Below are 22542 nucleotides of genomic sequence, written 5' to 3'. Positions count from 1 at the left end.
TTTTGAATACACTCTTGTATCATTGAAATGAACTAGAAAGTTACTCAAAGTTGATATAATATTGAACTAAGTTGGCCATTGCCAAAAATAAGAAGACAAGAAATTCTTGAAACAAGACTAAAGATTAGAAAGGCATTGATAAGAATGAAGAAGGCTTTACTCTTGCCTCCATATATACTCTTAACTAAGAACTACGTGGCGATGTCCTCTAGGACCTCTAAAACATGTTGACTTTGCAAGACACATATCTTAACTTGTAAGACAAATTTTTTATATGTATATCACATAATTAACTTGTTCTATAAGCTACTAATATGTGATTAATTTGTTGATTAAGTTTCTAACCTATTAATCAACTACAAACAAATGTAAAGTCAAAGCAATATCTATGTAGCTTGTAAAAAGCTTCTCTAGAAGGTGTTATGAAATTAATCTATTTTAATATACTTTTACTTAGTTCTACCTAATTATAAAGGTATTTATTAAAATAAATATGTATATCTATGACATATTGTCATATAAATCTTAATTAAAATTATATATGGAAGAAAGAATAAAGCCTTTTTTATTCTTGTCAATGTCTTTTAAGTCTTTAATCTTGTTCAAGACTATTTAGTCTTCTTGTCTTTGGCAATAGCCATTCTAGTTTAGTAATATATCATCTTTAAGTGATTTTTTACTCTTTTCAAGTAACTTAAGAGTATATTGTTATTTTATTTTTTTGAGATTTATGTCCTTGACAATTTAATAAGAGTGGTAACTTATTATTCTTGTCTTGTTTTAAAATTAAATGGATTATTCTACTTTTATTGTTACATTTTGAAGATTGTAGATTATCTATTTTTAAATAAATTATTTAGTTATATAATATTGATTTTTTTAAAAAAAATAATAGATTATTATTACAAATATATACATATAAATCAATAATTACCTATATGATGAGATAAAAGTACATAAAAATAGGTTAATTCTATAATATCTTCTATAAAAGTTTTTTAGAAGCTTTATAGACATTGCATTGACTTTATAGATATCTAATATTGACTTTTTAGGTTAGATACGTGGTCAACAAGTTAGCCATATGTCACACATGTTGATAGCTTAAAGAACAAGTTAACTATATGGTGCATACATAGAAAACTTTCCTTGTAAGCTAAGGCATGTGTCATGCAAAGTCAACACATATTAGAGGTCCTATAGAACATTTTCATGTAGCTCCTAGTTAGATAGTATATATAGAAGTAAAAATTAGGCCTACTTTACTCTTGTCAACTTCTTTATTATTTTTAGTCTAGATTCAAGAGTCTTTAGTTTTTTTGTCTTTTGGCAATAGCCATTCTAATTTCCTTTTAAAATACATACTTTTTTATTTTTATTTTCTAATATTTGTTTATTTACTTTCATCAAGTTCATGTCCCTGACAATTATCCTTCTTTGAGGAAATTTTCATTTGATATTAGAGGTTACAAATTACCTTCTTCTAATTTGATTTATGGATTTGTCAAGTTATTTGTAATAGAAGGAAAAATTATAGATGTTATACTTGGTAGAATCACGAATAGATTTGCAACTATTGCAAATCTTTACAAACTTGTCAACATTCTTAGAATAGAAATTTCATGCATCATCAATGCCAACAAAAGAAGTACTAATTCTACACCTATAGAAAAGGTTCATAATTTGTATCAAAAGATTGTAGTTAAAAGAAGCAAGTAAATTGACCTTACAATCAAATCCAAGAAGTTTTGCTTCTACAACTACAATAGGAATAAGGATTAGTATGCTCGAGAAGTTTGATAGAACAAGATCAAAATTTTGAGGCTTTTTACAACAAGTCAAGCTCTATCTAAAGTTGTATTCTTTCTAATATCTTAATAGAATTACTTAAGTTGCATTCAGAAATGCACTTCTATTTAGAAGTGGTTTTTCTTGATTTGCATCTTTGATGGAAAAAGATTCACGACTCCTTTATGATTTGAATTCATTCTTAGAAGTGTTTATGGCTACATTTGAAGAAAATGATCAAAAAAGAGTAGAAAAGACCAAGTTCTTATCTTTTCAACAAGGATCATGAAAAGCCACCATATATGCTGCTGAATTCTAAAACCTTGCTTGTGGTGTGAATTAGAATGACATAGCTTTTAAAATAAATCTTATATTTCTAAGATATTATGTAGTTTTTAAAACATTATAAAGAATATTTTTTTAGAATATAGTTTTTATAATAAAAATAATGAAAAAATTAAAGAGACACCTATATCTTATTAAGATAAGTTTTGGCACAATCTAAGTCTATTAATTTTTCTATTATTATATTTGATATTTATTTAATTTAGTATCTTAAATTTTTCTTATACCTCCTGATTTTTTGATTTTTTGAATTATTTTTTTTATAATTTATTATTTTGAAATAAATAAAAATAAAATTAAAAAATTAAAAAAACATAAAATACAACCTTGCCACAAGTAATTCTAATATAAAATGTTAAAAAAATTTTGAACCTTAGTTATGTTTTGAAATAATTGATAGATTTAAGTGTGATAATCCAAAGATATTTTTGAAGAATAAATATAACTAAATTTTAAGGATGATATTAATAATGGCACAAAAATTGCAACTATAATCTTTGATTGAATGGATTTATATATCCATCAAATAAAATTTTAAAAAACTATTATCATTTTTTACAAATAAATATTTATTTATTTTAGAAAAAATAGATAATTATTGAAGCCTCTTTGATAATACTTTTTGCTAAAAAAAGTTATTATTGATATTTAATAAGATGTAGCAAATTTAAGATTTTTCTACTACAATATCTTATTTTTTTGTACTTTTTTTAATCTCTTATCTTCAAATGATAATAAATTATTTTGAAGTAAGTGTTATTATAATGATTAACTTATTGTTAAAACATTAAACAAGATTTTTACTATATTTAAATGGAAATAAAAAACACAATTAAAACTAAAGTCAAAAATTTTGAACCAAGTTTTTTCACAAATTAAAAAATATATATCATTTCTTAACAATATGTGTTGTTTCTAGAGAGAGAATATTTAAATATTTATTAAATAGACCCAGATTTTTTCTAAATCAATCTACCTATGATGAAGAATGTAGGAATCATGATGAATGTGGTTGGTTTTTATTGATTTTGGATCCATTGGTGAAGAAATGAATGTAGAGTTTTTTTTTTTTTTTTTTTTTTTTTTCATTTTTTCTTTCATTCATGATGGGTAGGTCAGTTTTGTAAAAACCCAAGTCTATTTAGCATTCCCATATATATATATATATATATATACACACATATACATTGAGTGAGAGACGAGAGAGCAAAATGAAAAATAAGTGATCTATCAAGAAGGCAAAGTCTATTTGACAAGCATTCAGGCGTCGCATCGCAGACGATCCTGAGTTCTGGTTCAGGGGCACCGTAGGATGCATGGGGCAGATCGAGGGCCGCGGATGGCTGCCCGTGCCTGAGCTGCCCGGGCGAAATTAGGGCTGCGAGGGGGGAAGGCCATGAAGGCCGAAGGAGCGATTCTCAAACTCTCTTTTTCGTGCGTCTTGCCACAGTTCCAAGCAGCTTTTCCTGAGACGACGACCCTCCTTCCATCATCATGGCTGTCGCTCAGCCGGAGGTCAAGCTTTTCGGGCGCTGGTCTTTTGACGACATCGAGGTTTGTGTATTTTGTAGACCTTGTGTTCTTGGTTTTTGTGGGTTTCTTCCGTCGGTACTCACCGGCACGGTGAAGATTTCATATTTCGCGGGTTGAGCTTGTCCAAGGAAAAGGCTATGGCAATTACTTCTCTATTCCTTCTGTTATACAATGGGTCCATTTTTCCCTCAGCTTGAAGTGTGAATTTTAGGGTTACGGCGGCTGGAGCCAGAATTTTAACTGGTTTGCGGTATTCTCTTGTGGTCGCTGTGTTACAAAGTAGGCTAGATTTAGGGTTCTTCAGTTAGGGAATAGGTTTTAGTCTTTTTCTCGCATTGAGTTGTTGGATATGCATTTATCGAGGTTGAAACGTAGCTTGGCAGTGTTCTATTCACGCTGAAGCGCGGTGAATCAATCGTCTCTCAGAAACCACTCCTCTAGTTTTCTATGGCATTTAACAGGCGCGCCTCTTTTAATTTCTTTTAATTTCTTGCCCTCTTTCTAACTGCACGCTTTTTCTTAATGTGGGTTCTCCGTTCGTACTTCTGCTACAGATTAATGACATCTCGTTAGCCGATTACATTGCCGTTTCTGTGGACAAGCATGCCACCTTCGTCCCTCACACTGCTGGACGATACTCCGTCAAGCGATTCAGGAAGGCTCAATGTCCCATTGTTGAGAGATTGACCAACTCCCTCATGATGCACGGTCGCAACAATGGAAAGAAGTTGATGGCTGTCCGCATTGTGAAGCACGCCATGGAGATTATCCATCTCCTGACTGACCAGAACCCCATTCAGGTCATCGTCGATGCTATTATCAACAGGTTCGGACGCAATCCCGTGTGATATCGAACATCCTGAGGACACAATTCTTTTTCTGATTAAATATTGTCAATTTGTCTCTGAGCGACAGTGTTTTCCCATACATTGCAGTGGACCCCGTGAAGATGCCACACGTATTGGATCTGCGGGAGTTATCAGAAGGCAAGCTGTGGATATTTCCCCATTGAGGAGGGTTAACCAGGCCATCTACTTGCTTACTACTGGTGCGCGAGAGTCTGCTTTCAGGAACATCAAGACCATTGCAGAGTGCTTGGCTGACGAATTAATTAACGCAGCTAAAGGGTCTTCCAACAGGTAAAATGCTTGAGACAACCTTGTTTTGTCTGAATTACATATGGCGTCATTCTGTTTTGATACCTGTTACACTTCTCTGGACTGATAAAAGGTTGTTGCTTGTTCCAGCTACGCCATCAAGAAGAAGGATGAGATCGAGCGTGTGGCCAAGGCCAATCGTTAAGCTAGTTGCAAGATGTTTATTGCATCTGGGAACTCTTTAAATGTTTAATCGTGAGGTGGAGCTGTCTCCTGGAATTGTGGCTCACAGAAGTTTCATGGTCAATCAAGGTTTCTCAACATCTGTTGCTGAGTTGAATTGGCAGTGCTCTTATTACTCTGATTTGCGGACTTTAACTGTTCACTGTGTTAGTATTGTTCTCGATATTCTGGCACTGCACTTTGTCTGAAGTTCCTGGTCACAGCTGAGCTGGGAATGACCTGTTATCTTCTTTCACACGTTTCATAGAATTTAGATTTGGAACAGATCTAGATGAGCGAAATGGTCAAGGCAGCCCATGTCTTGGTAAGTAATGTGGTGCACAGAAATACTTGACTGCCTGTGAGCAGGTAATGGTGTCATCTTTCATTTTCATTGTTTTTTCTTACTGGCACACACTCATCAGCTTAAGATGTTTCTAAGATCGACAGGCTTCTCAGTAATTTTTTTCAATAATGTTAGATTAGAGGTCCAGTTCAGTTGGCACGGTGTCTGTATCACCACTGGTGGCTTCACAGATGCAGGCGTGTCAACAGCTTCCGTGATTTGAGCACTTACACATTCAGATGTTTGTGAAATTCTCTTATGCATGGTTCAGTTTCAACAGATATAAATGCTTGTGCAACTGTAGGGTAGTCCAAGGAACTAATTACCAAGGGAAATCTTCGTATTTGTAACACATTCCTTATAAGATTACTCGACTGCGTCTTGAACAGTGGAAACTGTATGAGAGCAAGCATCAAAAACTCTGGCCTACTGGATTGAGATCGTTACTCCGTAGTCTCTAAAAGAAGTGCGTCTATATGTTGTCTGAAAGATGTTGAATATTGAATTTCTCAAGGTTAAGAGCAGTGATGACCAATACCCATTTTAGTTCTTAGCATAAAACTAAAATGTTTCGTTATGTACCATTAGTTTAGAGAAGTCCACCGCTGAACAGAAATATATGAAAAATTAAACCACCTGTGTAGAGACTAACTCTTAAAACTTATGTTGTAGAACTTCAAAAATGAAACTTTAATGTGCAAAGACTACGGTTGTATGGAAAAGAATCGTGAACTGTCAAGTGTAGGAATACTATTTTTCATTGCAGGTTAATCAACGAATTAATTTTTAGCTATGTTTATTTCAAACGTAGATTATATTTTAGTAATTTTACATACTTACAATCACGGAAAACATATTGGCTACTTATATTCGATGATGTTGCATAGAAATGGAATTCAAAGCCATGATTGTCTATCAGATAGTGGATACAATATGAATATTCATTGTTTTAAAATTCAAAATTAATCAGACAAGTATGACAATGAAATACTAGAACTTGATTAAACTCCTCTTTATTCCACCGTATTTTACATATTCAAACTTCGACTTAATCCCTAAATCTTCTGAACCATCTATCTAGTTAGTGATGAACTAGCTACATGTAGAACAATTTTTGTTTTGCAACACAATTTTTGTTCTGCAAGTAACATCACAATTTAAACTTCGATTCTTTGAAATGGTCTAGATGAGATGCTCTCAGTTCTACAATATGCGAATAAGTAGATATTACTTGTTAAAAAATAAAGAAAAAGACAAACAAAGAATATAATTTATGGAAAATATTAAAAGAGGCACGTTAAACCTCACAAGCTTGCCTCTAGTGCCATTTTAACTTCAAGATTAGTAATCTTGTGAAACCAAATCTATTTCTATTGATGGCATGAATTGCTCAGTCAATGACTATTTCCTTACTGACCACATTGGTTTAATAGATAGTATCTTCCTTGATTGACAAGTCACCCTAGTCGTGCCAAGTGGACAAATAGTATAGAAAGATTGGAAATTGAAACAGAGCATATGGACATCATGTGAAGGGCAGAACCAAACTGCATGTTCCACACGAAAGTGGAGAGATGATTCAAGTGCAATTCCCGATGTAGCCCTCTTGCACAAATTGCATCGCTCAGAATCTTACCAGGTTTTGTCAATTGTGTCCATTCTCGAAGTTGGGAGTTGTGCAGGACGTGAGGTCAAGACCAAGGTTTAAGCGATGATGATTGATAGCAAAGTTTCTTGGTCACTGGCTCACTTCTTAACAGAGTCCTTGGACTTGGCTTGTGCAGTGACCAACTCTCTGATCGGATCATCGACAGTGAAATTTTGTTTTGCATCTGCGAGTATGCTGTTTTTCTTCGCTAGTTCATCGGTAGTTGTTGGCTCGAGGTCAGGTTTTGGTGGTTCTTTCCTTTTGAAACGATCGCAACCACAAGGATCGTCCTCATTGTCATCTTCGATATTCTCTTCCTCCATTACCTTCTTGGGTTTCGGATCATCCTCTGGGTATGTGTCTTTTAGGGGGTTGTATTTGAGGAGATAAGCTGCCAGAAATTCATGAGGGTTGCTGGGCCTGTACAACCCAGTCCGAAACCCTTAATTGAGGTTCAGATGACCGAGATTTCGACTTTTGGTTGCGTCTGTCAACGGAGACTTCAAAACGTTGGATCAGCTTGAGATAAACTGTCACTTGTACAACGTCAGGGATGTCCATCGAATAAAATAGGTAAAACCCTAAGTGTAATACAATGCTTGAGCACTGAGCCTACCTGTGAGCACAAACAGCTTCTAACGCTTGCAGTAAGATTGGCACTATATTCTTTTCCTGCACACCAACAGACACTGTAATTGAGAAAATGTTCCCATCCAATTCATAATATCAAAAGCATTAGGAAATTTTCAGAAAGACCAAGAGACAAAGAGAGAGAGAGAGAGAGAGAGAGAGAGAGAGAATGCGCATAAAATTCAATAACTTAGGGTTGCCTTGCTGTTCCTGAGGAACTCACCAGCCATGTCCGCACTGGTTCAGCCTTTTCCTCAATTTTCTGCCGCAACTGTTGCTCCATTCGAATCGCCTCCTCTCCCTGCATCACATCAATTCAAAGTAAATGCCAACCATTACAACATTCTGCATTTCCCACAATACTGCATTTCCCACGCCAGATTCGTGGAGCAGAAATTCCCAACCTAATGAGGCGAACATTGTGATCCATTTCCCCTAACGCTGAACTTTCCAAGTGCGTTAACAATGGGCCGCTTACTTCGATTGGATCATCAAACCACTGATCGTCATAGGTTGGTTTCGCTGGTTCTGAAGGGATTACTTCCGGCGGCTTTTGCTCTTGCGGCAGCACAACGGCTGCGTCTTCACAATGCAAACAACAACATCAAACTGCGATGCAAAGTACCGTCAGCAGTAACATTCGCAAAACAGAGATGGGCATTTCAACCCGATATACCTGGTTTTATTGCAGAAAAAGTCGAGAAAACGATGGTATTCAACCTTGTACAGGAGTGTAACTGATTTTCTTCGGCGCCATGGCTGCGATTTCGTACCAATTACGAAGAAATTCAGCGCGGTTACAATGCAAATCCGCGTCACCGTCTCTCCGTGGAAGTTAGCCTTCCGACGGCAACACACACACACGCAGAGTCTTCCACGAAAGCTGTTCGGATGAACGTGCTGGTGGATGAATGTGTAGTTGTGGGTCTGGACTACTCACATGTTTTATTATTCACAAAGGGTCTTAGAAGTAGTGATTGAATAATTTTTTAAAATACGCAAGAGATTCCCTTGAGAAATTTTGATATTATTATTATTATTTTTAAACCTTCAAAGATAAAATGAATTAAATGTGTGAGTACATTTTATCTTTGATGTGTGTATAATATTTTTATATTTAAATTTTTTATTTTTAAAAAATTAAATAACATATAATGTCTCAAAATTGGCAATTTGCTTCTTTAAAACTTTTAAGATTCTATCATGCAATATATTATATTCTTATAGAATTTAGAAAAAAATAATATACATAAAAAATGTTTATTATTTTTTAAAAAAAGAAATATAGTATAAAAATTTGGCATATATATATATATATATATATATATATATATGTATGTATACTAAATTTATTAAAGTCACACCCCAAATTTATTAAAACCACACCCTTCCTTGCCATCTCATGATTAATTTTGTCTATCCCTTGTCTCCATTCTATATCCCCAATCCTCCATTCTCGTTTCTAGTCCCAATTCCGACCCCTTGTTCTCATGCCATATTTCTAGTCTCTCCTTCCTATCTCTTATCCTGTTTGTGTCCCTCGTCCCTTGTCTTGAATCTCTCCATTCTCATTCACAACTTAGGATAGGCCTCACTTTACACTCCCTAACTCTCTCGTCCTCTTCCATTTTACAACCCCTCGTTAATCCATGGTGGCCAAGGCCCATCAACACCATTGCTTCACAAGCTTTTGAATTCTTGGATGATAAGATTGCTAGATTGCTAGATAGAAAACTCTTATTTGTTGGACCTCTCATGCCATTTTTCTTTGTGAAGTGTTATCCACTTGGTTAACCTTGCTAAATTATTTTACTCAAATACAACTAATAATCAAAATAATTCATATAAGAGTCTTGTTACTATTTTATAATACACTACATTATTAAAGTGTATAAGAAATGACTATGACACAAGACAATAATACTCATAGTTTGTATTATGTTCACAAGGTATATTTCAAAATCTAAATCAAAAAGTATTAATTGTCACTATTCTAAAACAAAACTAATCAAAATAAGTAAGAACTAGTTTTATGTTCAATGACACAATTTTTTATTTATGTGTATGTGAGTATATATATATATATATAATCACTTACATGTATTAGCAAATTTTTTTTGGTATTTATTAATTTAATTTAATTTTACTTTAATATTTGAAATGAGAGTATAAACTAGTTTCTATTGGTTGAGTGACAAACTAATATATTGACATTCTAAAAAAAAAATATCAAAATTTTATCAACATTTTATCAAAATTTTAACAATTAGATATTTCCAATATGGTAATGGAATAGAAATAATTTATGTCATAAGCTGCAAAAGGTCAAAGACGATTTTGTTTACCACTTTAAAATGATATTAACCTGTTTTAGTATTCATATGAAGTAAGGAGAAAAATAATATATATATATATATATATATATATTTTAAAACACATATATGTATCTTTGTATCTTAACAACAACAATACAATCAATGACCAAATTTTACTTTAAAAAAACCAAAATCGAAAAAGTAATAACTCTGCAGTAACTGTGTGGCTTATGTTGCAAACCCTATCTCATAGTGTAACAACATTCATGATGGGAAACATGTCAAGTTTATGCTTGTGAAGAATTTTTATTAACATGCATAATTAGTAGGAGAAACAAACAAGAGTAGTTATCAGCAATCATGTGACATCAGGATAGTGAGGCTCCAAAATTTTCAACATACAGCAGCCATTTTGAAACAAATTTTCTCCCAAATATTCCAATTCTCCTGTTTTGTTGTTTCTTTCAAAAGTGAGCATATTGATTCTCAAAGTACTTAAGTTTTGAGGGATCTCTGTCTGCTCTTCCAATGCAGTTGGATAGTGGGGTCTTCCATTTTTTTGTCATTTAAAGTGGGTGATGATGCTGGTGATGTTCTACCATTATCCCCTAGACAATTGGATGTGACTCTTGCCATGGGTTCCCAAGGATATTTGTGGAAACATTTCATCCACTATACCATCAAAACAGTAATTTAAAACATCCACAACATCAGACTTAGATTTGAAAATAACCAATAAACGTGGAAGCAATTGAGTGTACCATGTGCACCACTTGCCTATGTAGCATCGATTTTAGAATAATGGAATTCTTGTTGTACTACTGAAATTTGAATTCATGTTTCCTACTTAATTGCACAGACCAGGTGAAATGTGCAAACCAAGGCATATGACTACTAGAAAATCTTGCTTCGTCCGAGTTTAATACCCAACATTATGGAAGATTTTTCATCCAGTAACAAGGCCCATATAGCAAAGACCGCTGTGAGTCCCGGTCATCATGAGAACAATGATCACAATTACTTTAAAAAAAATATACACATACCGTACGGTCTTACAATCTGCCGGAGCTTACCTTAGCCACTTAACCAGAAGTAGTAAACGTATAATATCCATGATCATACCTGTCTACTTTGCATTAAGGAGGGCCTGACTGGGACCTAGGAACACAGACATGTGATTTTGGAGAGCAATGATAAGGTACCCACTCTGTCCTCATCTGCCTTAACTTGATCAGCAGCTCCTCCTTTACGTCTTTGTTTTCTTCTTATGAGATACGCAAAGCTTGTCAAAAACACTGTGAACTACTGCTTGAACCTCTTCTTTGATACGCTGCCCCATCCCCGGAGCTCGCACATCACTGTCAGCTGTAAGCGCATCCAAATGCTCCCGTCGTTTCTCCTCCTCAGACTGCACCATGTAACGAAGAATCAGAATGTGAAGAAGTGCCCCAAATGGTGGTGGTGCTACTTTAACCAGAAAAATGTTGAAACTTAAAATCGTAGGGAAAAAACAGGCCCTCTCAAGTCTTCTTTAGGATTCAAAATCTTGAATATCTGGAGGCCCTGCAGCGTGCACTATTATAGTTGACTCCCAAATTTATGGCAATTCCAGAGAGGACGAAAGCAGATGATACAAATAAAATATTCCATTTGAAGCATCCGTAAGGAAGTAAGCATCACAGATCAAGTGCATAATCAGATCGCACCTGATGGTGTTTGTGATGCTGTTCAATGATAGCTGTTGAAGCTTCGCCAGTAGCCATATTGCAGTGTGCTTATCAGAATCGCTTAAGTCAGTTCCTTGTGAATAAGCTTTTTCTGTGGACCGACACACAGGAAAAAACTAAGATGTCAAATAATAGGTCCCAAGTTCCGATGCTTAGTAACACAGATGTGGATCCGAAAGAAGGATATCCTCCCCATTTAAACGTCCACACAGAATGATCAACAACAGATAACAAGTTGTACCTTGACTTCTCAAGAATATGTCGCAGAAGGATATCACACCTACTACAGACAAGATACAAGGTGGCTCCCAAGTCTAAAGCAGAATTCAACGACAACTTATGGGTATTGTAGTTATCCGAAGTTCAAGAATAACGGCATAGGTCTGAAACAAGATCTTAAACGAACCAGGACCGTTCGGTCGCCGAGCATACGAGACAGAAAGATAATCACTTGAGTCACACGATATGTAAATTACCCAGCAGTATCGAGTTGCAAACCTCATGTTCTCAATGTGAACTAGGGCAGTAAACCCTAACCTGGCCAATGGTGACGACCGTAAACTACCGCAGAAATTGACCACAGGACATAAAATTTAAATCGCTGTCGCTTTCCTTCTCCGTCGTCGCAGATTCTTACGTATCGTTCTAGAAATAAGTATTCTATGGCCAACGTAACATCAGACAAGACGTTCCGACAATTTCTCGATTTCCACAAGCTGTGAGAAACCTGCTCTTCCTACCACTAAAAGCAGTGGCACGATTTTCAATGCAAGCTCGCCAAGACCATTACCGTGCTCAAAAACGCCGCGCCAAAGCACTGATTCAACGATAGTGGCAGAAATTTACCGCTAAGAGACTGAAACCACAATCTTCTGGACATTTCGGAGCATGAGTCCCTCAAAGATCACAGGGAGAGATCGAAAACAAGGCCCGAATAGATACAAACGCGCTACAACTTCTGACGCTCGAGGAAGGAGAAACAGAAGAAATAAAACCGACAAGAAACTACATACCTCCGCGTTGAAGGATCCTCTGAAATCGTTGCTTTTGCAAATCTCTCACTTCAAGCCCTCAAACACTGCAGGTTCTTTCAGATACAGCACTCCTCCCTGTACGAAGTAAAGTACCTGTCTGGTGTCTTCTACATTTAGCAAAAACGCCCTCGACTTGGTCATGTAGAAACGATCATGTAAATACTCGCATGTCAATAAAGTACGGTGATAGGTGTCATTGCTTTCGTTGGTGGGTTAACAACCCATTCTCCTGTGTGCTTGCACGAAACATATGCTCTTACGCATATTCTCAGTGGCGATTATCTTTCTCACCGCTAGCTCAGCGTCGCCCTCACAAATTAGCAACGGTTAGTGCTGAGTATGGTGGTTTTGCAAAACTCTTTGTAGGATTAACATCAGTGCTCGAATACTCACAATCCGATTCGGTCGTTTGTATGACAGAGTAAGTGATGCAAATGACAAGCCATTCCGTTTTGATTCGACCTCCGTGTAACAAATCTCACTAAATTGTTAGTTGAATTTGTCCAAGGAAACTCTAGTTGTTGTCCACGTATGCATGGTGGGGCTGTTTTACACTAGAGAACATGGATTGACGATAACTGAATATCTTATTCTAGAGGTTGTGACGACAGAGGGAGACCTGGTTTTGGAGTTCTCAAGTGATTGGCTGCGTTGATGTTTCGTGAGCACGTTGCCTTCGTACCAATGATGGAATATCTTGACAAAGCTGCAAACCATGGAGGTGGTAGTCTCGATACTCGTAAATTCTTCGCGATATGCACCCAGTGACGACCTCTTTGCTTACCTGGCACTCACAGACATGCAACATCTAACAAATTGATGATATGTCGAAAACTTTTGAACGGTCAACGTTTGAACGATCAAATTGTTATGTGGGTGTGCCTCACTTCCAACACTTAGTCTGCCGCGCTGTCTGTTGCTCATATCGTCTTTCAGAAACTTTCATAAGAAGGGCTAAATCTGCACAAGAATCGTCCAGAGCGGAGGTGTGGCCTAAAACTTCTTGGTAGAAACGACGCTACGTGGATGTTCCTTCTAAGTTGCACCCTCATCAGAGCACTTAGGATCAATGATTTGGCGGCATTGTAATTCCTGGATCAAGTCCGGAATAGGGTATCACTTCCCGAAAAAAACACAAGAAATAAATAAAAGAGAACCAAACCTGTTTAAGTTAGAATCGATCGTCACCTTGAGCATACCGATAGCTGTGTATCTGTCTACAAGCCTTGAGCAGGAGCCTCAAAAGCGACCAGGATGAATTTGGATTTGTTTTCAGAAAGTACATCTGACATATGAAAGAGATTCCTCAATTTCTTGCATCCCATTAACGAAAAACTGCTAACCGAGGGTGAATCTTTAATTTCCGACCCCATCAGTCCTATCTTCGTTAATCGTCTCAAACGTATCACCCGCCTGAGGGCAAAATAAGTTCGCTTTTCGTATCTTCAAATTTTTGAAACTGAACCGATTTTTAAGGTCACGAGGGCATCACGCGGAGTAACACAACCACGTTCGAGTGGGCACAAGCTCCGCACCGGCATGGAAAGGGGCTGACGATCAAATCTGATTTCTCGAAACGGCACGCCCGCGCCCCTAAAGGTTGGTGAATGATACACCATGACAAAATGAAAAGGCAAGAAAAATCAACTGGGTGGCAGTGGGCCTCTGCTTTAAATTGGTTTTAAGCAGAGCTACCGAAAGGACAGAATCAATGATGGATTGGATAGGTCGGAGAGTCCACTCAGCAGACACGGCTCACAATCGGAGACGATTCTCGTCGGATTCCCGTCCGATTTTCATTCGATCTGCACGGGGATTCCGGATATGTTGCAGGGAGGCTCAGAAAACACGTTGCCAATGCATCGCTAAAACCCTCTTCATGGATGGACCGAACCACACAAAGCTTATCGATACTCTTTCATTCGCAGGAATCTGGAGCTGGCCGTCGATGGGGTCGTAATCCGAAGGGTATGACCAGCAGAATCTGAGCCACTAATCTGGGTTCATACCTGCGGCGATGAGGAAGTGTTGATGATGTGGAGACGAGATAGGATGGAGGGTTCTGGCAAGCTCGAAGCCTTTCGATCGAGGATCTGACGGTGTCACGAACAATGCTTATTATAGCCTTACTGGGATCCATCCCGCAACCTCCCCGCGTTTATCCGGATGTTGCCCTCAGTTGATAGAATTGGAGAAATTGAAAGAGTGTCTGTGTGATTGTGTTGCGAAGCTATTCAGCGCGACGGCTGTGGAAAATTGGAAATCCTGTAACGAGTAGGGGCAAGATGGCGTCTAGCTGCAGCCGTCAGGTATGTATGCGTGGTGTTTCAGTCGCTCTGTGTCTCAATTTCGCGAGACATTTAAGCGGAGAAGTCATCGCAATGAAATTCCTGGAGTTAAATCAAGAGAATCGTAGTTGGACGGGCAGATACCCACAGTCGTTTGGGGAGAAATTGTTGGGAATCGGGTTTTATATGTGCTATCGCGTGTGACTAATGGTGGCTATGTGTGTGCTCTTAGTTCAACAAGGAGAGTCCAAATTTGTCGTGTACATTTAGAGGATTCAAATTTGAACAGATCTCCGGGCTTACATCCTGATTCAATCTGTTGCGATGCTGTGTAGCTTGCCGCATTGTCCCTTGATAGTAGAGTCACGGCTGCGCCAAAGGCGTTGAAGGTCGTAGGCCTATCTTCGACTACTCTTACTCCTACAGTAAAGCCTTATCTGAAACAAGCTCGCGAACCACTAAGCGCCTCCCTCCAGGTAAGAATGCATTTCCGCTATTGTCCTACTTTTCACATGTTTCTCTTTCAGCCCCCATCTCTATATCGTCCTAGAACATGTACTCCCTCAGTGCAGTCCGAATAATACAATTCAGGAAGTTCTCCGCCCTAGGGGAAACTACGGCTGAGTTGAACAATCGCTATGATATGTCAGTCTTGAATACGTCTTGAAGAATGGAGAAGTTTTAGTACATGAGAACTTGTGGGCTGGACGATCGATGGGTGCGTTATCTAATTTTAGGGTTGTGGGTTCGTTTGTAGGTCGCAGCTCCTTTGAAGGTTAGAAGAAATCAGAAGTGCGTCGTCTTCGCTCAAGCTGTCACAACTACCCCTGAAACCGAGGCTGAGGCTGATGCTCCCGCCGTCCTGGAAGCTGCTGAGGAGGCTCCACCGGCCAAACCAAAATCTAAGAAGCTGACGAAGGGTGTGAAACACATCATGCAGGTAAGCAGGACCAAATGTTACTTCCTTCAAGTGTGTAAAAGGTGGGAGAATGCAACCGAATAAGCAATTCGCACTGCCACGCACCTTGCTTTCACATGCATCTTTTGCTCAATTCTAAGAATGGCTCGGATCATGTTTTCGAAATAGAAATTGCTCTGATTTGACGAGCCGTTAATCTGATCACCAAGTTCGATGTAATCAGTATCTAGATGAGGAAGCTGTTAAGGCCGCAAATGAAGAGAAGGTTATTCCTGACATCCGACCCGGAGACGTCATTCAACTTAGAGTTGTAAGTGACCTTCAGCTATTTTCAACCTGTTGTAATTGCTGGACTGCGTACCAGTTTTACACAGTTTTCTTGATATATGTCATTTCTTTCTCCATTCTGCTTGTCTACAAGTGCCTAAATCCTCATTTTAAGTTTGGCTTTCGCAGGAAGTGCCAGAGAACAAGCGCAGGGTGTCCTTGCTGAGAGGCATTGTTATCTCTCGCCGTAACGCAGGCATCAACACCACCTTCAGAATCAGGAGAGTTATTGCTGGAGTTGGAGTTGAGATGGTTTTCCCACTGTAAGTTATCACCCATCAACTGGGTTGTCTGGTGTTCTTATCTTGCAACATTCTAGAGCATTGTATCATCAACTTGTTTAGCTTTACGTCACTCTGATGTCACCCTTTCCACTGTACAGATACTCGCCGAACATCAAGGAGATTAAGGTGGTAGACAAGAGAAAGGTGCGGAGGGCGAAGCTCTTTTACTTGCGTGACAAGATTGCCCGCATGTCATCTTGCTAAACAATTCGTAGACAATACTTCTCCCAGCATATATTTTTTTCTCTTTCTTTTTATCTTTTCTTTCTATCTACGCAGAACAATTACTTTCTCGTAGTGTAAGAAGTCGAGAGAAATATTCTGGCAAAGACTTTGCATTCCTCAGGTGTTGCACCGGGTAGTCTGCTATTGCGATGAGGGTAGATGAATTTCCATATACATGCCTCTACTTCCCTTATTTCACTCTCTTTTTGGTCTTCGGTAGCGAAATCGATTTTGGTGGAGACCCTCAGCACTCTCTGTTACACTGTAATCTACATAGGAAATGAAATCCTGCGTCCCTCCTGAAGTAATGCTCGCAACTGTTGTGCACCACAGCCCGAATCAATGCATGTCTAAATTATACCAATTTTATTTTTCCAGCTGTTTTGCAAAAACCTTGTGGTTATATCCTTTTTAAGTAGGATCTTTTATTAGAATGCTGTGGGGTCTTCACATGGGAATAAGAAGCTAATTGTAGAATACTAGATACTTCTACATGTCACAGTTCAAAAGAGTGTTAATCGCTAAACGTGGAATGCTCGTTTGCATAATTTTTTTTAGTTTAAGCAATTCTAGAAAGCATACTTTTAAATAACCCTGTGCACATAACTATTAATTATTAATAATTTGTAACAAATTGGACATTTTCTTTGTTCAATTGTAAACTCTTCTAACAATCTACGATTTTTTGGATGCATTGCTAGTTTGTTGTCACACTTTATTCATTAAATTACACAATTTTTGGTGAATATTACATTGTAATTGTAAATGCCAAGTTTTTCTACTAAAATCATAAGCTCTTGGGTTCTATTGTTGACCATTTTCAATAGCCTAAAACTTTTTCTGAAATAGATAAACACATGTCTTATTTTATTATATATATATATATATATATATACATATACATATATAGTATTAAAAAGTAATTTCATATTTTTAAATTAATTTGCAAAAAATAATTTGGCACAAATGATAAAAAAGGTTACATATACTATTATATATTAAAGTCACTCTATCTTGCTCAAATTACTACAATCTTCAAACATATATAGCACACTAGTCTTAAGTAGTTAAATATTTAAGAGTTTATTCAAATAAAAAAATTTAATTTTGTGAAACCAATTTAGAGGCTTGAATTACATATAACAATAAAAGCATATTATATGCATGTACACAATTTAGTTTAGTTGCAATTTCATATTTGTGTTGATATATTCTTTTTGCATCACAAATTTTACTTGTAATAGACAATACATGAAAATGATAATAACTATGTATCTACTTAAAAATTAACTATTTGTTTATTAAAATTATGATGAATGAAATCAGTTGAAGAATTTCTTTAAATGATTTTTCAAATCATTATTGTGGTGTGGCAATGTGTTGACTTAAAAAAAAGTACTTGAATTGTGTCTACTACATAAATCATTAATTTGTTTTTGTAAATTTACTAATAAACAAATATCTCAATTTTTTTTATATATATGTATGTTTTATATGATTATAAAATTAAAAAATAAATTTCAATTAATACTTTTATATATTATCAAATTGTAGAAAATAAAATTCATACAAATTCTTAGCTTAATAATAGTTATAAATCATTTATCAATAATTTTTTGTATAGTAATGTTTCTAAGATTCTAAAATCATCTTTTTATTATCTCAAATTATACTCACCATTTTTTATTATATTCATAAATTATTAAATACTAATAGTACTATTCAATTGAAATATTCATTATAAGCACCTTAGTATGTACCTTTAAACTTTCAAGGTTTTATATGAGGTTTATAAGAACAAAAAATTTGAAGTTTTTTTTTAAAAAAAATCTATAGAATTATGAAAAGTTTGATGATAAGAAATTTTACTTATAATCCAAAAATTACATGCTTGTATAGTCTTCTTTGAAAAAAATTACGTTTAGTGAAACAAAATATTCAAATTTGTTTTAGATCTTACTTGAATTAAAACATCTACCAACAACTACACTTGCAATTCTGAAATATATACTAATTTTTGTTAAATACAAAAAATTTTGAAAATAAATATACAAATATTATTTAAATTAATTTTACTGTGCTTATGTAGAAAATAAATTATTTTAATTAAAAATAAAAGCTTTAATTAAAAATAAAAGCTTTAATTTCTTTCATGTTAAAAAAATTATTTAAAATTAATTAAATTGTATAAAATAATATAAGATTTATTAGTTTTAAGATAAGAATTTGCATGGTATCAATAATATTTTATTTATTTATTTATTATAATTTATAATATCAAAAATAATAGATTTATATATTAACCACATAAAAGTTTGAAATTGATATGCCAAATAGTTCTTATAATTTGTGAGTTCTAAAATTATTTTATATCCATTAATGTCAAAACAGGTAAATGTTCCTAAATACATACTTTAAAAGGATAGTTAATTGGAGTTCAAAAAAGTTAAACCAATTTATCTAAAACTTACAAAATAACGTTTTAGGTAAGAAAAATTTAATTCTATAGTTCATTTTTAAAGAAGATATTTTACATTACATAAATTTGAAGAAAAATATTAAAAGCCATTGGTGGATGGCTTTATACTATAAGAAAAATTGGTATTTATTCTTTAAACTGATTTATCAGAATAATATATATTATAATGTAGTATATTAATATTATTAAGAAAATTAAGTGCTAAAATATATTTTTATTATTTATTATTTGAATAATATTTATAAATATATATATATATATATATATACATATTTTAAGAATGATTCAAAATAATAAACAATACACAATTTAAAATGAACCACAACAATAGTATTAGTATTTCGTTCTTTGATTATTTTAAAAATACTACTAATAGTGTTTTATTATTTTAATACTCTTTAAGTTGTTTAAAAAAATATATATTTTTTAATAAACATACAAATACATCTTATGTAAAAGAACCATGTTATTTTATTAGATTATTAATTTATATATATCCATAAAAAATTTATTACGATTTTATATATTTAATTGAATATTTTGTGATTTTTTATATAAAAAATATTAAAAATAAATGAATATATAAATAAATATATATATATTTTTAATTAATATTTTATTTTTTAATATATATTTATTATATATATTATAACTATAATTTTTAAAATCTATTAATACTAATTTAACAGATAAAATCTTTTAAATATTTTTTAAAATAAAAATTAAAAGACAATAATAAAGATTTTACTCAAGCATTTGACATCTATTAGCAATCAAGTAGATTTATTTGGTTATAAGTGGTTTATTCTATACAACTACTAATTTTTCTTATTTTATTATAAAAAATTATCTTAAAAATTAAATAATTTATTAATAAAAATGATAAATATGAAAAGATGATATTGAAAAAAAAAAGAATTTGGAGGCAAATTTTTTCAAATAAATAGCCAAGATCAATTACAAGATCTATGACAAAAAGCTTCTTACAATTGTAGATTTATTTCAAGAATGACATAATTATCTAGAAGGCACTTCCAATCCAATCACCATTGTCATATTGTGGTTTGGCTAATATGTAAAAATAATACACATAAATATTTATTTACAATTTATTATACAATATAGGAAGAACCACATTATTAGATTTTACTTAATCACAAAATATGGTTAGATTACTACTTTGAAGTGGTTAGTTAAAAATGGCTATTGTTGAAGTTGATTTTATATTAATAATAGTTTATATATCTAGAGCCACCTTTATTAGACATTGGTGATTCTTGAAATCTTGTTATGTTTCTTTTTTTTGGTATTTAGAACATATATTATATAGATCTTATATGAATAAGAATTGGAGAAAAATTTTGGTAACAAAAAGAGTAGTTGGGACATCTATATGGATGAATGGAAATGGATGATAAAAATCTCTATTCTTATTGGCCAAAATTCATGTCCAATGGACTTCAAGGAGGTTGCTCAAGGTCTTATTAGGAATTAGGGTTATTCTTTTGGAATCATTCAAACTTAGAAGGCTAAGGTCAAAGAGTTTAAGTTTTTGGCTATGATTTTGGTGCAAATTTTAGATTATTTGGAGTTTTTATAAAAGAGATGTAGGTGCTCAAAGTTATGGTATTGATTTTGCACCTATTGTCACTATTTTAGATATAATGCACTTGTATAGAATGCAATGAAAGATTGATAATTGGGATTGGAGAAAGCTCTTTTTTGATTATACTTTTTACCTATTGCTTGATGAATTTTAAGTTGGGATGAAGGAGTTGTAGGAAGTTGAAGTTAAGACTTGAAATCTAAGGGTAGTAAGTGACCCAATTTACTAGTGGTTGCATTTTGAGCTACATCTTCAGGAATTTGAAAAGATTTTGACTAAATATTTCCAAAAATGTATATTATCATATTAATAAACTTTATACATAAATTTTGTGGCCTTTGAAGTTCAGATTTTTAAGATATGGAAAAAACAGTGTTTAGGTGCTCATATATTAGGATTTAAAGTACCTACTAGGATTTCTATGATATCAAATAATCTGTAGTAGATTTAAGGTTTTTTTTTTTTTTTCTTTTTCTTTTTTTTTTTTTCTTTTTTTTTTTCTTTTTTCTATACCTTTAACATATATATAAAGTTTAAGAATACATTCTATATTATCTAGAAATTTGGAAAAAATTTAATGGTTGAATCAAGAAATATAAATTTCTAAATTTAGAGAAAAAATCTTTTGGTAGCAAAAAATATTTTAAAAGAGCTTTGCTATAATTTGGGCATTTTATTCAAAGTAAAGGAGTTTTTTGGAGTCAAGTCTTTATATATATGTTAAAGGTATAGATATGGAGCTATGAAAAAAATATGATATAAAGATGGATTTTTTGTAAGAGAATTATGGATTTTCTTTGAGCTTGCAGGAAATCAAACTTATTGACAAATAGTTACTTATGATTTGATGTAAAAAAAGATGTTAGGGCATTTCTAGATGCTTTAGAAAGCCTTACGTATAAATCTTCTTAAATATAAAAGATATTTTATTAGTAGAATATCTTTTGATATTATTATTATATATATATATATATATATATATATATATATATTTTATAATAAGAATATATCACTTATTAGAACTTATCAGATTAGTTGAAGCTAAACTCTCTACAGCTAAGTACTTGGTGTATTCTCAGATAAAAAATCATGCTACACAATATTGTATATATAAATCACAAGAACCTTGAGTATTTTATATTAACATATGTTTTGAATTGTCACCATGCTCGGTGGAGCATGTCTTTATCAAAATCACTTATTGATCCAAAAAATAACAAAGTTTATCAAATGCTCTTTTTAATCATTTTTATATTGCATATAAAGAAGGAGATGCAACTTTTATTCAATAAGTAATAATTTTCTTAAAGTTGGAGCATTTTCATCTTCAAGTAATGAAATCAACATTGACTATTGATTCAATCTTTGTCAAGCAAGTTCAATCAAGTATGTTCTCTAATCTTCATATTCATGATATTAAGAATATATCTTCTAAGTTTTATGATACTTTTAAGTTCAAGTTCAAGAACAATCTACTCTATTTTGAAGTACTTGTATATATGTTAAAAGACAAAGTACAATTATATGTTCTTCAAACTCATCACAACTTTCTAGTAATTGGATATTTTGGATACAACAAGATTTTGAAGCTAATATCTAAAGATTTTTGGTGGCCTTAAATGTGAAAAGTAGTCAAAGACTTTGTACAACCATGTGACATTTATTCAAGATCAAAAACTCCTTATCATCAACTTTATGGACTTCTTTAGCCATTACCTATTCTAAAACA

The 22542-nt window shown here is 33.9% G+C and overlaps 3 protein-coding genes and 1 long non-coding RNA gene across 11 annotated transcripts; 2 read left to right on the top strand and 2 right to left on the bottom strand.

Moving 5' to 3' along the window:
• The first annotated feature begins 3574 nt into the window (after nucleotides 1-3574).
• On the top strand, nucleotides 3575-5103 carry LOC112275997 (small ribosomal subunit protein uS7). Its single transcript, XM_024506900.3, has 4 exons — nucleotides 3575-3687; nucleotides 4221-4492; nucleotides 4602-4805; nucleotides 4914-5103. Exons 1-4 carry the CDS (start codon nucleotides 3628-3630, stop codon nucleotides 4966-4968), a joined length of 591 nt encoding a protein of 196 aa, XP_024362668.1. The 5' UTR covers nucleotides 3575-3627; the 3' UTR covers nucleotides 4969-5103.
• A 1216-nt stretch (nucleotides 5104-6319) lies between these two features.
• Nucleotides 6320-8506, bottom strand: LOC112275996 (uncharacterized). Of its 3 annotated transcripts, none has more exons than XM_024506899.3 (5): nucleotides 8330-8506; nucleotides 8088-8191; nucleotides 7833-7910; nucleotides 7596-7651; nucleotides 6320-7466 (listed from the first exon to the last, which is right to left on the bottom strand). In XM_024506899.3, the coding sequence occupies exons 1-5, from the start codon at nucleotides 8364-8366 to the stop codon at nucleotides 7382-7384; spliced, it is 360 nt and encodes a 119-aa protein (XP_024362667.1). In that variant the 5' UTR covers nucleotides 8367-8506; the 3' UTR covers nucleotides 6320-7381. The 3 variants fall into 3 exon arrangements, with proteins under 3 accessions (XP_024362667.1, XP_024362666.1, XP_024362665.1); XM_024506898.3 differs by having other exon boundaries at nucleotides 6320-7399; nucleotides 8088-8185; nucleotides 8330-8487; XM_024506897.3 differs by having other exon boundaries at nucleotides 6320-7399; nucleotides 8330-8477.
• Nucleotides 8507-10920: 2414 nt separating this feature from the next.
• On the bottom strand, nucleotides 10921-14520 carry LOC141044793 (uncharacterized). 6 transcript variants are annotated; one of them, XR_016500401.1, is made up of 4 exons: nucleotides 13848-14520; nucleotides 12665-13469; nucleotides 11631-11742; nucleotides 10921-11332 (listed from the first exon to the last, which is right to left on the bottom strand). It is a non-coding gene; the product is annotated as an uncharacterized LOC141044793 (long non-coding RNA). The 6 variants fall into 6 exon arrangements; XR_012216502.2 differs by lacking the exon at nucleotides 13848-14520 and having other exon boundaries at nucleotides 12189-12759; XR_012216501.2 differs by lacking the exon at nucleotides 13848-14520 and having other exon boundaries at nucleotides 12442-12759.
• A 367-nt stretch (nucleotides 14521-14887) lies between these two features.
• LOC112275988 (large ribosomal subunit protein bL19c) lies at nucleotides 14888-17032 on the top strand. The gene is made up of 6 exons (XM_024506889.3): nucleotides 14888-14994; nucleotides 15309-15449; nucleotides 15731-15913; nucleotides 16116-16202; nucleotides 16349-16482; nucleotides 16602-17032. The coding sequence occupies exons 1-6, from the start codon at nucleotides 14971-14973 to the stop codon at nucleotides 16705-16707; spliced, it is 675 nt and encodes a 224-aa protein (XP_024362657.1). The 5' UTR covers nucleotides 14888-14970; the 3' UTR covers nucleotides 16708-17032.
• Nucleotides 17033-22542: the final 5510 nt, after the last annotated feature.

This window comes from Physcomitrium patens, chromosome 23, assembly GCF_059467195.1.
Source record: "Physcomitrium patens ecotype Gransden chromosome 23, ASM5946719v1, whole genome shotgun sequence".
NCBI classification, from domain to species: domain Eukaryota; kingdom Viridiplantae; phylum Streptophyta; class Bryopsida; order Funariales; family Funariaceae; genus Physcomitrium; species Physcomitrium patens.
Note: the sequence above shows the minus strand (reverse complement) of the source record. Positions and strands in the feature narration are given on the sequence as shown.